This window comes from Python bivittatus, unplaced genomic scaffold, assembly GCF_059951505.1.
Source record: "Python bivittatus isolate LINGU-HERP-01145 unplaced genomic scaffold, Pbiv_v1 ctg000690_np1212, whole genome shotgun sequence".
Taxonomy (NCBI): domain Eukaryota; kingdom Metazoa; phylum Chordata; class Lepidosauria; order Squamata; family Pythonidae; genus Python; species Python bivittatus.
In genome coordinates, this window is record NW_028277096.1 from 5,113,721 (window position 1) to 5,131,920 (window position 18,200).

The 18,200-nt window shown below is 41.6% G+C and overlaps 1 protein-coding gene across 6 annotated transcripts in view; it reads left to right on the top strand.

The window, feature by feature from the left end:
- Window positions 1-18,200, top strand: part of DNMT3A (DNA methyltransferase 3 alpha) — a 148,819-nt gene that overhangs the window by 88,913 nt on the left and 41,706 nt on the right. For 5 of the 6 annotated variants that reach the window (XM_088152224.1, XM_088152221.1, XM_088152222.1 and 2 more), the window contains exons 6-7: window positions 2,989-3,135; window positions 10,158-10,190. In XM_088152224.1, the coding sequence (XP_088008350.1) occupies window positions 2,989-3,135; window positions 10,158-10,190 (180 nt within the window). The remainder of the gene's footprint in view (window positions 1-2,988; window positions 3,136-10,157; window positions 10,191-18,200) is intronic. The other variant, XM_088152225.1, reaches the window with a different exon arrangement.

The following is an 18,200-nucleotide window of genomic DNA, read 5'->3' on the forward strand; positions in this document are numbered from 1 at the left end:
ATTATGAATCAGCCTCAAAATGGGCAGGGTTCAGGATAGTCTTTGCATTTGTTCATATTTATAAGAGTTTGTGCTGTGTAACAGTGAAGCAAGAACAGTTCTGAATCCTGTCAGTATCCAAAATAGGTAAACATTAAAGTCTCGGCCTTCCTTTGGCAACTAGAAAGCCTTTGTAATACTTGCTCTCTTTGGCTTAGGCCTCCTGTTCGAAGAGCAGGTGGCAATTGTGGCTAGGAGGGCCTTGTTTTTGGGTTTTATTCTAATTGTGAGCTGCCCAGAGTCACCCACTGGGGGAGATGGGCGACATAGAAATGGAAGGAAGGGAGGGAGGGAGAAAGGAGGGAGGGAGATAGATGAGGCCTCTTTTGATCAAATGATGTCGTAATGTGCAGAGTTGGATGGCTATAACAGACTTAAATATAAATAAATAAATAACCTGTACATTGAGTGAAATCTTACTATACAGTGGTACCTCGGATCATGAACTTAATTTGTTCTGCGACTTTGGTCGCAACCCGAATCAAATTTTCCCATAAGGTTCAATGTAAATATGGTTAATCCGTCCTGAACCATATGTATTTTTTTTAAAAACCACAAAAATATGACACAAAGTACAGTACAGTACACTATGAAGAGAGAAAACGCTAACTTTGCTTGAGGCGTGGAGGACAGGAAGGCGGGTGGGGCGGCGGTTATTGCTTGGAGGGAGAGTCCCCCTCCCTACAGGAAGCCATGACCACGTGTCACGGCAGGGAAAATGGCCACGGATCCTCTTCGTCACCTGATGCGGAGTTTGCGAACGGAAGCAAAATTTTGCGAACGGTGCTGTTTGTGACCCGAATTGGTCGTGAACAGAAGCGTTCGTGACCCGAGGTACCACTGTATCTCCATAATTTCCAGGACCTGAAACTTTTGTTTTAAGGCAGTTGTTTTTTTCCAAAATTGATAGGTGGTAGGGAAAAAAAAGAAAACAAAAACAGAGCAGCATGGAATAAGCAGTTCTTGCTGCTCTGTTGCTATTTTATTCTGTTCATTTTGTGCTATTGTACATACAGGAAGAGAAGAACAGACTTGTAGTAGCAACAGCCTGCATTAAGCTTGGGTTCATTTTATGCTGGATTCAGAAAGTTTAGCAACCTGAAAAGCTGATTATCTGGAAGTGTTCCTGTATTAACCAACAACATGCTAAGCCACCCCACAATTAATCACTTTTAACCAAATATGCTGTATAAACACAACCAACAGCATGTTTTACTACATGAACAACGTTCGCTCATTTAGTCTAGAGGAAATAATGAATCTGGACTTCAGGCAATGGCACTGCAAACATAAATGAACTGTAGATCAGCTGTGGTAAAGCGTGTCATATCACTTATGGCATAGTGCCAAACCAAAGTAAGACTTGCCTCTTTTCTCTTCTTGCTCTGCTATTTGTTAGATATCTAGCCAGACTGATCATCTTGCAGAGTACCTCCTCTAATAGTCCTGTAAGCGCTGCATCCCTTTAAAAAATTAGCATATATGTATTCATTGGCTGTGTTCACACAATACACCAAGCTTCAGGTTTACAGAATACAATGAACTCTAAAGTAACCACAACCACAGATTCAGTTCATATAATATACTTACCTTGGTTACTGAATTAACCCATTTTCTGGGTTTGGGCAACCTTTTAGAGCTTAAACACCAACAAAACCTCATGTTGGACAAAAGCAGTGGTTACATTTTTAACAGATCTGGTTGAGGCTGTTGTGTTAACCCATTCATTGAGTACTTTCACCACATAAATAAATAATAAATCCTTCAACAAAATCAACTTAACCTTGAAAATCTGCTCTTGAAGATGGGGGGAAAGAGTTATTATGAAGTGTCTGATCCAGACAGGCCAATAAAAAATGTGCTTATGTAGAGCCATTTCTTCTCATCTCAATCCTTCAGAGAACTTGGGGCCTTCAGACTGAAACGTGATCTATGCAGTTGCTCCATTTGCTTCTTCTGTTGCTGAAATATCCAGCTTTTGGATGCCCTCTTAAGGAGCTTACTAAAGTTGCTATTTGTTTGGGAATGCTAGGCAGAGGAGGGTTGTATGAGATCATAAGACCAAATGAGCTCCAAATCTAGTCCTCATGTAGTCCTCTAAGGTACATAGGGATTATCAATCACATTTGGAATTTGAAGAGAGGCTAAGAGACTGATTGCTTAAAACTTTTGGTTGTGTTTATACAACACACTAAACCCTAAACCAAGATTAGCAAAGCATAGCTGCTGTGTTCATGTAATACCTGTGACTAAACAAATAATGTTTTTGATTCACACAACAGTTTGGTTCAATCAACATGATAGCACAATACTTGGGTGCCTATGACTCACCACAAATTAACACCCAACCCATTTAAAATTACTCTAGTGCAGTGTTTCTCAACCTCCTCAACTTTAAGCATGCTGGCTGAGGAATTCCAGGAGCTGAAGTCCACCTGTCTTAAAGTTGAGGAGGTTGAGAAATACTGCTCTGGTGCATTGTGTAAACACAGCCAAAAACAGATAGGATTTGAAACGGATCCCTTTTCTGCTGTCCTAGATGGTGATCACTATCATAACTGCTGTTCATTATGCAGCATGAATGCAGTTGAGACTTTATTTTTGCCCTTGGATCATACACTCTGAATTGGAAATCCAGAAACTTAAAATGAATTATGAGAATCTTAGCTTCTCATTTTGGCTTACTAAAGTAAGTTACTGGTTCTTGGGACTGTAAAGAGAAGTTTGACACCTGTGAGCAATACTAGATGAAGCCTTAGGCTTGTAGTGAACAAAGCAGGACTTCCTTCATAGCTGTATCTTCAGGGTTCAGAATAATCGTTCCCCATGACCAGCAGAAACAAAATAATAGCTGCAGTTTTCTTAATTACACCAAATTCATTTTTTTCCTCCAAAGAATACACGTGTTCATGCTACCCTTATGTCTCCCTCCTTCTTTTCTGCATATAGGGATCCCGAGGCCGTCTGCGTGGAGGACTGGGTTGTGAGTCCAGTCTTCGCCCCAGGCCAATGCCGCGTCTGACCTTCCAAGCTGGAGACCCCTACTACATCAGCAAGAGGAAGCGGGATGAGTGGCTGGCCAGGTGGAAGAGGGAGGTGAGAAAGCGCACCGGTAACAATGTCCTTAGCCATGAAGGAAAACCTCCAAGTGCCGATTAGATCTTAAATTCTCCCGAGCATCACCTCTTGAGAAGTTGCTCTTTCACGACAATGGATATGTACTTACTTGTAATGTTATACAATTATTAGGAGAGTTAGGTCTACATAGGTATTTGATGTTGACCTATGGACGGTTTGAGAATGCCAAGGATCTTCCCTGAACAGTTCCAGGATTCTCCATGGAAGATAAAAAATCTCTATAGCAAATGGATACCAACTGGGTGACACAGGATTATACATCAAACTTTAGAGACTTAAGACTGGTAGACTAGTTGCTTCCTCATCGTGTGGCTTGGAAAGGAAAATGGCTAGGGATTGTCACCTGAATGAGATAAGAAGATGGTAGAGTAAACCATCCTCTTCTCTTGATAGGGAATTGCCATGTTGTAAGAATATATGTTTTTGTTCTTCTTCCTCAGATTACAGTTTATTTAATTCTGTGAGGGAAGCCATGGTGGTGGTTTAAAGGAGACCATCCTGTGGAGCAACACTGCAGTGGAAAGCAACAATAACATGATTCTGTGCATATAGTACAGTGAAGGTTGTGTTCAAGGCATAGGAAAACAGCTAGGATTGTGAGTGACTTCCTTCAGATTTGGACAATAAAGTGGGCAGCCATCTTGTACAGTAAGGCTGGCTCGGGGATAGGAATTCTCTTGGGTACTTAGTGAAAAGATACTTGGAATGTGGGAGATTCTTGTAGGTGTCATTTTCAAAGGGCTGATAGTGTGCGTGGCTCCCAATGATGTTGGGACAGGGCTAGGTTGGCTGTAGGGGGGAAAGCCTTAGCGGGGTCCCAGTATCTGCCTAACATTAGTTCTACAAAATATAGGATTGATCTTACAGTGTAATGGGACACTTTAACACGCCACTTGGGAGCATAGGGAACTTCTGGGAAAATTTGGGATAGAGGCAGAACTTTGTTTCTGAGAAGTTCTTGATTCATGTTCTTCTCAGATAACTTGCCTGCATGTAAATGAGGAGAGTTATTATAGAACAGGTGAACAGGTAGATTTGTATCTGGGTTGGCTTTGATGATGAAGTGTAGTGAACTGGGTGGCTTGGCTGAACCCCTCATTTCTCATGTACTGCCATTCTGCAAAATCTCTGTTCCCCTTCCATGCTGGTTTGTGGCCCTGACCTAATACCTAAGCCAAGCATGTGTGTACCCAAATAAATAACTAGACTGAACTGGTCTAGTTTTTCCTGCAATTGTCAGGAACGATAAAATTAAAGCTAGACCCCTTTGAATGCTGAGCTGGGATCTTGTAAACAAAAGAGGGCAGGCAGGCTTGCTGTATTTCAATTTTCTTGACGCATGCTGTCCAAGCTTTGCTTTCTTCTCCCCAATTTTAAATTTTGGCTTGGGTTTCATTTTCTAAGTTGTGCTTTGTTTAATTGTACTTTTTGTGTGTGTCTGTGTGCGCCTTCAAGTCAGTCTTGACTCCTGGCAACTGCCTGGGCAAATCCATGCAGTTTTCTGGGCAAGATTTTTGGAAGTGGCTTGCTATTGCCTTCTTCCTAGGGCTGAGACAGAGTGACTGGCCCAAAGTCACCCAGCTGACTTCATGCCTAAGGTGGGACTAGAACTCATAGTCTCCCAGTTTGTAGCCTGGTTCCTTAACTACTAGTCCAAACTTGCTCTCAATTGTACATATGAACAGTTGAAAATAAGCTAAAATGAAATGTCTGAGGTGCCTAAATTTCATGAGCGGTACCTACTCAAGGAGGATGCGATTGGTAGCGAGGGGTACTTTTAGACAGCACTTGGAGCCTACTAAATTGGGGTGCAGTCTTCTCTCTCCCTCAGTTGTCATGTCCACTCCCCTCAGTTGTTGCATGAATTTTGCCCCCACTTTTCCTGGAATGTTTGTGTCAAAATTTATGAGAAAAATAATAACACTAAATCCTATGGTTAAAAAAATACACATAATTTAAATCAATTTGGCATATAATCAAATCTTGGTCTAGGTTTTGTCTTTGCTAGGTTGGGGACAGATAGATGTCTGAAGTATGGTGGGGCTTTTATTGCTAGTTTCTGATTCCCCCAAAGGATTGGGTTGGAGGCCTCCTGCTGAAGAGCTGCTGGTGATACTCTTGTTTTTCACCCATGTGCTTGCCAACCCTGTTTGCTGATGATAGATCCTTTTCTCAGCTGATCTCCTAGTTGTACAGAGAGTAATATTCTGGTGCTATGTTGCCTTATTCTTCTCTAAAACAGCTACAGCTTATTTCACAAGAGTTGTTTGCAAGAGGGACAAATAACTTTTGAAAAGAGCTTTGCAACCTTCTGAGGAGGGTTCCAGAGGGAAGTACAGTCATCAGTATGGATAACTTCTGTTCAGAAGGCAAGAAGATCTGCAGTTTATTAAAATAGGCACTTGTGGATTAGACACTCATTTGTAATGCCTCACCAAATATTGAAAAAACTTTCACTACACTACTTCTGATTATGGTGGATGTGTGGAGACTGGCTTCTCAAGTACAAATTGGAATTGTGGTATATTAACCCTGCCTTATTTTGAGCAAAGCCAATAGTTCACCTAGTTAAACATCGTCTGCTCTGGCAGCAGCTGTCCAGTACCACAAGAAAGGAGAAGTCTTTCTCAGCATCCTTTCATCTGGGAATGAAACCAGGTGCTTATCATTGAGAGCCAGACTAGAGACTATGTGAAATGTATGAATCCATATTATGTACGTATCTGTATCTCAGTTTTATTCACTTTTATTCCTGCTGCAGAGGCAGAATGAGGGCAAGGACCATGACATATGGCCTAGGTCAAAGAATCCTCCAGCTTCTTATTTTCAGAAACATGCAAGTGACCGAGGAGAAATCAACTTGAGCCTTCATAATGACTTCATGACTAACTTATGAGACTCGGTTATTTGGGCATTCCAAGGATTCTGATATGCTGGGAAGCCATGGTTTCTTGTCTTTCTGCTCTGTGTGTGTACATGTGTTTCCTTAAACTCTTGGCTGCACTGCAACACTTCTTGGAGACACTAACCAGAAAACCTTTCCATTATATGATTTATTGAACATGAAACTAGTTACGTGAATCATAGCTCTCTACACAGCCAGCAGGAGCCACTTGATGTAAAAGCACTGAATTGCTGTAAACCAATGATGGCTTGTAGGGGAGTTCCTTCCTACCCTGTACAGTTAGGAGTTCCCAACTGACATTGTTAGTGGTTGTGCAGAGACAGGACAAAATTAGGTGATGTACTGGGGGTGAAGAAGAAACGTTCTTTGAATCTAGGCTGTGCTTTTAAAAGCTCTCACTAAACTATCTATCTTGCATCTTTCATAATAGCATAAGGCTATTTTGATACTTCTTTTTGCAGGAGCTGATGCAGATTCTTTCCTTCAAGGTTTTCCTGATTTCCAGGCTAAACATATGAATGGGGTCTTTTCATCCATGAAGATTTGGTCCCACAGATTAAAATATTGAGGCTCAGGGCTTGTTCTTAGCTGAAAGCTTACCTCCAGACATGCTTTTATTATTATTATTATTATTATTATTATTATTATTATTATTATTATTATTGCTTTTGCTTTTGCTTTATCTATCTGCCCTTCCACCACTTGTGGATCAGTTCTAGAAAATACCACTAGCTACTGTTTGTGCAAAATCCTAACTTAGTTCTGGCTCTTCTGGCAGTACTGAATTTAGAGCTTCACACTGGAAACATCAACCTTGCTGGGCATTATAGCCCACAAGGCACATATTTGCAAGTTCTTTGATTTATTTACCAGACTGTTTGCTTTCTGATCTTCCTCCAATGATGTCTTTGATTTTTACTCACCATACTCCAGCAGCAAATTTCCCATTTGGTTTTATTTCCTGTTTTTCTGAACTAATGTGCTCCTGGGTATGTTTGTGTATTATACATTATACATACATACATACACACAGAGTATGTATATAGAGTCGAACAGTTAATGTATGTAATAACTGGTTATTCTGCCTCATGGAGCATGTTCACACAGTGTCCCAGAGGCCTTAGGGAATATACATGCCTCTGTTGCATTTTGAATATATTTTCTCCTCACAATCCTGCTAAAAATTATTTTCCTTCATTATCCACATACTGCTATAAAACTTAAGAAAAAAGTGAACAGAAGCATGGGAGGAGAGGTGAGGGTTAACCTCCTGCTGCGCTGCTCAGTTGATCGACAGGGAACAGCTGAGCAGGGGGGACAGGGATTGAGCTTCAGCTAAAGTTATCTACCCCCCCCCAAACTCTCCCCCCACTGATTACCATTCCCGGCCATTCTGTTGAGTAATGTGGAGGGGGGAAAGAAAAAGAATGGATATTTTCCTAAGCTTAATAGCTATGGGAAGCAGTGCAAAAAAGGGGCTAACCTCCATTACCAACACACACCCCAGTTCCAGATTTTTAGAATGGGTGAGCAGCAGAAAAATAAAGCTGCAGCCATTCTTTCTTCCACTACTCATTTGATCAGAGGAAGGGACCATGGTTCCCACCCCAAGGCCGTTCATCAGGGGAAAGCTGAACAGTTGGAAAGTAGAGCCTCACATCTGTGTGCTCCATTAAAAGGATGAAGTGGGGAAGAGAGAATACAGCAAAGTGTGGCTTGTGAGCAAAAGTTTCCTTCCTCAGAGGCAAAACTAAAAGCAGACTTTATGATGACTCTGTGCACTGACTTGTAGAATGTGTCTATTCTTCAGAGAATGTATACAGCACATTTGAGAAATGTACATTCCCCAAGCTTATTGGATATCCTGACAACATTTTGCATCGAAGTCCATAGAAAAGTATATATAATGTATGGGAACTTTATACAGTTTTCTTTTTCTGGACTGATCTTAGTGGGCATCCGCCATGAGGTGTGATGAATGTGCACATTGGCCAGTTGTTTAACTCAACATTAACTCAAAAAAAGCACACCATTGGATTATGCAGCCTAAGGTGCATAGGTTGATAACATGTTAAAAAGCCTGCTTTTGAAAACACAAAGATTGAGGGAGAGACCTCCTAGGCACATGGAGTCCACAAAGGATACTTCTTAGTAGAAGAGGGGTAAGGCCCAGCACAGATAAAAAGGGTGCGTCAGTGAATGTCCTGAGCCTTGCATCACAGGTAGCATACTTGTTTCTCTATATCCAATTTTTTCCATATTTTTTTTACACTTAGTGTATTACTACGCTTCCAGAGGTCCACTTGTTTTATTTTTAATAGTGTGACAATGCAACTTTGTTCAAGGCTGTTGTTCAGTAAAAATTTAGCTGGCTTTTGTTGATAAACCTTTGCAGAATATCTTTGATTTAAAGGAGCAGTCTTTAAAGGGGCAGTGACTCTCCTCCAGGAGACATTGCTGCGCTCTGAAATAATTGTCTTGCCACAGGGCACATTGAGATGGCATTCCTAGACTAACAGTGAGTTGAGCTGTAGCTCTCAGCTCATGAGCCATGAATTACTATCACATCATCAGTCCCTCAACAAGACTGCAGGATAAATTCAAGCTGCTTTCTGACCTAATGGCCTGGTCTTCTGAACTCATCTCAGTCACATAGCCAGAGCAGAACATGTGGGACTGCTTCCATTGAGAAGGCAATAGTTAGATAATTGTACTTATAACTGCTGTGAAGAATACCGGAAGCCACTTCTTTATGTCTTGATAGCTTTCTTTATATCTTGCTTTTTCCCCCCTATTTTTTCTTTTCTTATTGCACTTTTAGCTTTTTCTGTTCTTTCTTTTTTCTTTTTTTCTGTTCTAGTTCGTTGTAGCTTTTATTGTTCTTAAAACTTTTAATAAAAATTATATATTAAAAAGAGAGAGGGCAATAGTTAGGAGTAGAGATCTTGCATACTTGTTTGGGTTGAGTTTAGAGCTGTCATGTCTGCTTCAAGATGGATCAGCACAGTGCCATCATCCTGTTACCCTCATTGTCTTTTCCCCATGATTCTTCTGTGTTTTCTTGAATTGTAGAAAACCTTGAGTTCTTTCAGTTAAATGGAAGAGGAATGTAATCTCTGTAGGTGTGTTTTAGTCTACTCATTTTTCTTTCTTATTGTATGGGGGTTTGGTACAGGCAGTGATAAATTAGAAAATCCAGCCTAGCACATTTATTATAAAACTTTAAAGGGGGATGCCACTTGATGGCCCTATTCTTTTAATTAATCTTTTAATTATTTTCTGGCTCCTTTTTTTTTTTTTTTGAATGAGAGCACTGTAAAATGTTCATTTTTTTAAAAAAATCCAGAAATCCCTTTTAATCATAGTCAGAATAGCAATAACCAGAAAGATTATGTTTTAAAAATTAGTATTATTGTATGATCATGTTATCACACTATTAATGCTGTAATACAAACATTAAAGTTGTAACACTATAGTCTAGTGTTACATCTTTTCTTTAGAGAAAAATTGGGGAGGTATAGCACATAACACCATAATTTTATAATGTTAACATTTGTATTATGGTGTTAATAGTGCTGTAACATGATAATACAAATAATTCATTTTTTTTAATTGTTGAAAGAAGGAGATGGCGGGAGAGTTGATATTTTTAAAAACTTACCATAACAGCATTATTCTCTATGCCTTTCTTTCCTTAAAAAAATCAGATTAGAAAATGTTTCAGCAATGATTAAAAACACAATACAGTGGCACTTACCACAAGATTTGTGTGCTGATCTTCACAGCTCCACCCACTGCAAGCGCCTCACACCTGTTGTGGTGGACAAACATAGCTTACATCTGAAGAGCCATGAGTGAGTCGCATTAGAATCCTGCCACCCATCATCTGGAAGCAAAGGAGATGGATTAGGGTTTCCTTCTCAAGCAGAACAAGTGGCACCATAAAGCTTTGCCTTTTGGTAGCCCACCAGATTTGCCCTGTTGCACCTGGGGCAGGTGGCGGATGGCATCTGAGGTGCGGATTGCTGTGGTTGTGTGTGCTAACTCCCTCCTCTCCTTTACCTTTCTCCCACAGACTGATAACCCAGCGGCAGCTCAGCTTGACAAGGTTCGTGGCACACCTTTGGGGTTTTGGGGGGAGGCGGCTTGTCTCTCATGTGGCCTTCATACCAGGCTTGTGTGCTAGGCGTGTGGATGTGCACACGCGGACATGCATTCACATCCTCCCATGCGTGTGCCCTCTGCCATAGAGTTGTATTTGCTCATGCACACCTCCAGACATGCTTTGCTTCTGTACAATGTGGTTTTGAAACTGTTGTGGGGGGAGTGGGCTGTGACCTGTTGCTGCTGGACTGTTAACTATGTATGACCCTTTCTCTAGGATAGCATTCTCCCTCACCCTGCTCTTGCTCTCCCCTCCTTTTTCCTTTTCTCCACTCTCTCTTCTCTGCTCTCCCCCTTTCTCTCTTTCATGCACCCAAAGCCAACTTCTAGGTCTGTGTTTCAAATATTCAAATGTGCTTTCAATGCCCAGGTGCTCTTATATCATCAGACCTAGGATAGAGAACTCACACTCTGGGAAAATTCATGTTTAGCAAGATTTTTTCACTTGGAAGTGTCAGCCACAGGAAATAGGGCTAATTGTACCTTAATTAGTTGTGTTCACATAATACCTTAACTATCCATTTTCTGGGTTCACACAATACATTAAAACCATAAGCTTATTAGACAGGCTGAGTTCAAACAACATACATACACAAAAACACTCCAAGATTAATATTAAGCAGCTCTAGCAGCTGTGTACATGCAGGATTAGATCTTCAAATAACCTAGCTAAGAGTGTCAACCAGTATGTAACAAATTTTTAAGCTGCCTTTTAGTGGTAATTAATGCTAAAAAGAAAGCAATCAAAATTCTGTACTATGATAATACATGTAACTCCTCCTGCAAATAGGGAAGGACAAGGAGAAATAGGGAGCTTTCTGATAGCTGGAAATGAATGAATTTCTGGCTTTTATAAATTTACTAGGCCATGCCCACTTGTTTCCATGAATAATATTTATGCCACCTTGAGGACTGGAAGTTTCCTTTTTTGTTAATGTAAGCTAAGATTACCTGAATATTTTGCAAATTTCTGACATTACATTGGAATTACGTTTACACATAGAGGTCGCTAGAATGAGGTTGGGTAATTGATGATTCATCATGTTAGCCATTGTCTTAACGTGTTGTATGGTCCAGGCCCTCCATTAAACTTTATCATGATTTATTTGTTTAGGGATAGCATGCCAGGTGAACATTTTTCTGAATTAGGCTTAGCGCACTGTGTGAGCCCAGCTATAGTCTGTTTTTTTCCTTCCTATAGTTGTTTCTGGGAGCAGTAGCCTTAACTGGATGAGTTATTGCCATCATCAGCTAAAGGCAGAGTGGCTCTTCCCCTGCCAAATAATCTCTGGGCCTGGCAACAAGCAAAGCCTGGAATTTATGAAAGGGCACCACAGCTTCCCAAACTCATGGTGCTCTGCCAGTTTGAATGAAACAGGGTTTGAAAGGTGGCTTTTTCTTCCTGTCTGCACCCAAAAGCTCTGTGTGGCTTCTCTTAACAGTAAGGGGCACAAGCAATGTAACTTTATAGTGCTTAATTTACATAATTGTCATAGTCTAATAGCGACCTAAATTAGCATCTCAGGTTCTTGCTATGTGGAAGGTGTGAAAAAGAAATCATACGTTTTGCGCGTACAAGTCCCAGGCTCAGTCCCTAGCAAATACAGTTGAAATAGATTTCAGGAAACCATAAAGCAGGGAGACTACTCTTTCTCTAAAGTTCTGGGAAACATTCTCTAGTCAAAATAAGCAACACTGAGATAGATAAGCCATGAACTGCCTTCACTTTCATAATTTTGAAAGCTTTTGAAGTTCATAATTATGGGGCAGGAAGATGGAATTCCAGGTGGATTTCTGACAGTCCCAAGGAGATTTTTGATTCCAAATCTGCCAATCCCATCAAAGTCCTGATTGAGAATAATTCCTTCTGTTTGCCCTCTTCTGCTTGCTAGAGCCAGGTAAGCTCCATGGCTTTCTTTGGAGCTTGGTGCTATGAAATGGCAGTGATAGCAAAGAGTGATGGGAGAAGCCCCTCAGTAGTAGGGTCGACACATATAATATGCTAAACCCTAAACCTCTTTCAACAAAACACAATGTGATGGCCTGGTTCATACAGTATGATAAGATAATGGCTAGACTTGTACATTGAGCTGAACTACAAACCACCCAACCATATTTTAGTTTGGTCAAGTATGTTGCATGAACTCATCAGCAAATCTAACCAGAAAATGGGATACCACATTGCTTTGTGGTAGAACTAGCAAAGAAATCCTTTGCTACTATGGCATCTGCTCTGTGTTGGTGAGCCCAGCAGAGTGATTTTAAATGATGAAGGGACCAATAGAAGAGAATATGTGTAGCTCAGGGTTGAATTGTGGAGTCCTTGGAGTTCTCTGAGCTTGGCTGTTTTCTTGCAAACATTTCATTACCCGGCTAGGTAACATCTTCAGTGCTAGAATGGAATGGGGTTTGTTCTCTGTTTATATACAGGGCATGCCACTGTATATAAACAGAGAGCAAACCCCATTCCATTCTAGCACTGAAGTTGTTACCTAGCCGGGTAATGAAATGTTTGCAAGAAAACAATCAAGCTCAGAGAACTCCAAGGACTCCACAATGATGAAGGGAGCTATTCCATCTTAGTTCCTTTATTTATGAGGGATGACCTTTTAGTAGCTTACTATGACCAATTTGCATGATACTTTGAAGATAAAATTGCTTGTATTCATTCCAGTGTGAATTCCAGGTTAATTGCCGAATTAATGGATGTAGCTGACATGTCTGCTCTTCGAGTTTCCAGAGGGATTATTATTTTCTGTTCCAGCAAAGGCAACAAAGAATCTTACAGCTCCTTAAGCTTATGCAGTGATGTATCAGTTTTTAAGATCCTACAAGGCTCTTTTGTTGCTTTTGCTACAGTGGACTTAATACTGCTACTCTTATAGGAGGTTTAGTGGAACAAAAGGTTAGTAGTTTGGAGGCCATTTAGCCCTTGAAAGCTTATGCCCTCCTGTGCTTGACAGTCTTTAATACAGAATTTGACCTTGTGTCTGACAGTGATGCATACGTTTTAGTCTTTGCAGATTGGGAAAGTAGGCAAGAATGTTGAAGCTTGAGATGGACCATTTGTGTTCTCAACCCTGCTATATCTTGATTCTTCTAAGGCAGAATAGGGCTATCAGTTACTATAACCTACAGTAGCTAAATTGAATGTTCATATTCAGAAGCAGTGTATCTCTGAATACAGTGCTATGGGACAAGAGCAAAAGACGATCAAGAGCAAAAGACCTTGCCAGTGAGCTCTCCAGAACCTTTTGGCTAACCACTGTTGGTGATAGTATACTGGATTAAGTTGGATCCCAGATGAAAGAGTCATCTCTTTCGAACATAGATGTTTCATATCACATTTATTGAATTTGCTCTTTGGTGCTAGTGTGTTACTGGCAAGTGACCAGTTTATATTTCAAAATTTCTCAAAAGTGATCTTTTTTCTGCACAATTCTCAAAAAGAACCTTTCTTTGAAAATGTGTGATTACTTAACATGTTTGTTCTCAGTATGTGGCAGCACCTAGTCAACCTTGGCTGATCTCAAGGGTGGATGGGAGAGCACCAAGAAATCCCAAGGCTGATGGCTAGATTAGAAAGTCAGAAAAACATCCTGGAAGAAGACAGTGGCAAACAGTTTCCATATTGTTGTTAAGAAAACCACATGGAATTATTTATACAGTCACCAAAAGTTGAATTCAAGTTGAGGAAGATATTATTAAACATGTTTTAATTGGTTGGCTGGCTTATTCAACTAAAAGAGATATACTAATTAATTTTAATAATAAAAAATCACTCCATAGTTGTCATCCAAATTACCTGTATTAATTAGTAGGAATTTTGTACAGTGCTTCAGGTTTGATTCCTGAAAGATTCTTCATTGTGTGTGGGAATGTGAATGTTGCACCTATCTGCAACCCTAAAGGATTTTAAAAACAGCCTATTTATTTATTCAATTGATTTAAAGAGTGCCCAACCCTAAATGACTCAGAGCATGTTACCTAATAAAAAGCCTGAGCAATAAAATAAAGAAGCAGATGATAGGAGTCTAGAAAAACCATACAAAACAGAACAAAATTTAACAAAACAGAATCTTATAGGGGCTTATCAACCATCCTTCCTCAAGGCCTGGGAGAATAGCCAGGTTTTTGGTGCCTTTCAGAACATCATCAGGGTGGGAGCCATACAACTCTCTGGGGGAATACTGTTCCAGAGAGCAGGCACCACAGCAGAGAAGACACACTTTTGAGGCCCTGATAGAGGACATTGTGTAATTGAGGGGACCCGAAATGCACCCACTCTGCTGGATTTTACTGAATGGACAGAAACAATCAGAGATAGGTGGTCTCTTAGATAATGCCGCGAGGGGTTTTATAGGTGCTAACTGGCAACTTGAATTGTACCTGGAAGCCAACTAGTAACCGGTGCAGCTCACAGAGCAATAGTGTCACTTGGGCATATTATAACGTTCTCATTATTGTCCACACAGTTGTACCAGCTGTAGGTTCTAAGTGGTTTTCCAAGGCAGCCCTCATGTACAGCGCAATGCAGTAACCCATTTGTGAGGCTATTGGGACATGAGTGACTGTTTGTGGGAGCCACTCTGGCCAAGAGAGCCTTCGCATATATCCATCTCACGTTCCAATTGCACCCCTCTGGATCCAGGAACAGACACAATTACCACACTAGATGGACCTCTTGGCCCTAGCTATTTGAGCAGGAGCTATGAGTCCAAGATGACCCCTAAATTTGCACAAATCTTTTTTTTTTAATATAATTTTCATTGAAGATTTTTACATGAGTAAAAGATAAGCATGAAAACATAAATGAAGGAAAGTTAGGAAGAAAAAAAAGATAAAAGAAAAAGTATGGGAGACAATTCAGATAAAGGAAAAAAGATAAAGATAAAGATTCTTTACAGCAATTACAATTGTGCAGAAATCTTGAATGGGGAGGTGCTATCCCATCCAAGAGTAAAGTGGGAAGCTCCTCAAGACTGTGGGGACCAAATATCCACAGTGAATAGATCTTATCAGGTTTAAGCCTAAGTCTGCTCCTCCCCATCCAGATCTATACAACCTCCAGGTTCTGGGATAGGACATCAACAGCAACACTTGGCACAGGCTTGAGGTGTACAATTGGGTATCATCAGCACATTGATGATACCAGGCCAATAGATGGCCTTGCCCAGTGGTTCCATGTAGATGTGTACATGAAGGGGAAAAGCCTCAAGTCTTGTAATACCCCAGAAGTGAGAGGCTGTAGAATGACCTCTCCCCCCCCCCCCCATCAACACTGAGTGGAATCGACTGTAGAAAGGAGGAGAACCACCATAGTATGGTGCCTCCCAATCCCTGAATCCCCAATCTCTGAATCCCCAATCCACAAGGTTACTGATGTCAAAAGCTGCTGAGAGATCAAGGAGCACAAGTAGCACCCCCCTCCTGGCTCTACCTGAGGTCATTGGCAAGCATGATCAATGCTGTTTCAGTACTTTTTCCTGGCTTGAAACCTGACCAGAATGGGTCCAGATAATCCATTTCCTCCAGAATCCTCTGGAGCTGTTACCTGACCACTTGGTCAACAACCTTCCCAAAAAAGGGAAAGTTGGATGAGCCAGAGGGACTACTCCCTCTCTCAAAAAAGCTGTATCACCGCATGGATCCAACCACAGGTCATCTCCCAGGCAGCTTTAACCACCCAGGAGGTGCTTGGATCTAATAAGTGACTAAGTATATCATCTGAAGGGCCATGTCCATTTCATCAGGAGTCACACACTCAAGGTAAAGCCACAAGACTTTAATGTCCCAGGCATTTTAACTGGACCTGCCCAGTTGGAATCCAACTCTAAGTAAATCTGGCTAACTTTATTCACCAAATAACTAGAATATTCATTGCAGCAGCCCAGTAGATACTTATGTGACTTGTCCCTTTCTAGTAAGAAACAAATTACCTGAATAGGGGTGCTGCTCAGCTATCGACGGATGCAGTAAGGGCAGAGAAATAACGCTGTTGTGCCACTCTTATTGCCACAATGTAATCTCAGATATGAGCTCGCTCTTGTGTTTGGTTAGACTCCCCCTTTGTCTTCCTCAAATGTTGCTCTAGGCATCTCTTCTGACACTTCATTTCCTGGAGGCCCTCAGAAAACCAAGGTGCACCTCAGGATCGGTGCACAGGGAGAGGCTTCAGCCATCCACCCATTCCAGGTTGCAACCAAGGCCTCAGCTGAACTACCCATCAGGTCCTCAGGGAATACCCCAAGCTCCCTCTGGAACCCCATAGATTCCATAGTCACCTTCAACAGGGCGATCTAATAATCCCTATCTTCCTGCAAGGTGGCATGATACCAGTAAGCCGAAAAGCAATCACAGACTTATAGCAGTAATCTTCTATCAGATCACATTGCAACTGCCCTGAGACAAAAAACAGATCTGAAGGATGAGCATCAGTATACATTGTACTTTGATGACTTTGGATAGGACTATGGTTGTCATGGAGGCCATAAACTCTTGAGCTGCTGCAGACCTGGGGGCAAATTGAAATCTTTGAGAACTAAGAATCTTGGGGTCTCTATAGCTAGCCTGGCAATGGAGTCCAGAAGCTCAAGCAAGAATGTTGCTGTCCAACAGGGAGGGTGGTACAAAAATAGCATTTCCAACTATTAAATCCCAATTCCAACCAGAGGGTCCTACATCTTGTTATCTGTGCCATAGAGCCTCAACGAATCATAGATGACAGGAGCCACCTCACTTCCTACCTTGGGACTTTGGCTGATGCCAAAGCCAAAATACATCTCCAAGAGGGGAACTCCACCCTCCAGGCCCACCAGGTCTTGGTTATAAATGGCAGGTCAGCCGCTTTATTGATGATTAAATCATACTGTAGATGAAAACAAATTTATTACAGACTAGCATTCAAAAGCAACAACTGGAGACCAGGGCCATTAAGGATCCAATAACCTGGCACAGAGTGTAAATACTGAAGGCTCAGTGTCAAGACCTCTCTCAAGTACTCCCCCCAGCATTTCCATATGTAGAGGGATGCCAAGGACACTCAGATTCCCACCATACCTACTCTTGCCCCTCTTGACCTTGGTAGTACTGCTTGCCCTCTTTCCTCCCTCTAGTTCCTTTTTACCCCTGGCTCCCGCCCGCCAAGTTGAGGAACTATAGAGAGTAGAGAAGATGGCCTTGGCAGAGAGAGGGGAGATCCATTACCAAAGTAACAAGCAGGGAAACATCGCATAAGCTCAGTGAAAAAGGTATGTGTAAATGTTTCAGACATTCACATGAGTATAAGAAAGGAAGGAGGTAAAGCATAATCAGACTTGCAAGATTCTGTTACTATAGCCAATCTTAATAAAAGTAGTCTTAACGTGGAGTTGATTTCTTGATCTGGTTATCTTAGGGCTGACAGGCGCGCACACCACTAATTTATTCACATCCCCTCTCTTCTGCCACCCCACTTCACACCCACAACTTCAGACACCCTAGCCCCTCACAGCAATACCTGATACCCCACCAGGCAACTTCTGTCCTCAGTACTTAGCAGCCTGCATGTTGTAAGGTTTCTGTGGCAGGCTCTACTCTCTACCCCATCAGTCCAATCAACACCTCCCCCATCCAGATGAATAAAAGATAGCAGCTGAAACAAGGAGTCCGGACTCCAGAGTTTGGGGGAGAAGTACTAAAAGGCTCGTGCCCAGAAAGAAGCACAGAGGGCAGCTAACTGAAGTTGTTGAAGGCCTCCAAATAACCTGGGCAGATGGATTCAGCATTCTCTCTATCACTCTGGCTCCCTCCTACCTTCCTTTAGGGCACCCATCATGTTCCACCACACACACACTTGGGCAAAAAGCACCGCAGGGGTCCAGTCTACCATCGTCACCTGACCATGCACAACATCCAACCCTGGCACTGGGGGGTGGGCAGCAAAGAATGTAGGAAACTCCCAACAGTGCTTCAG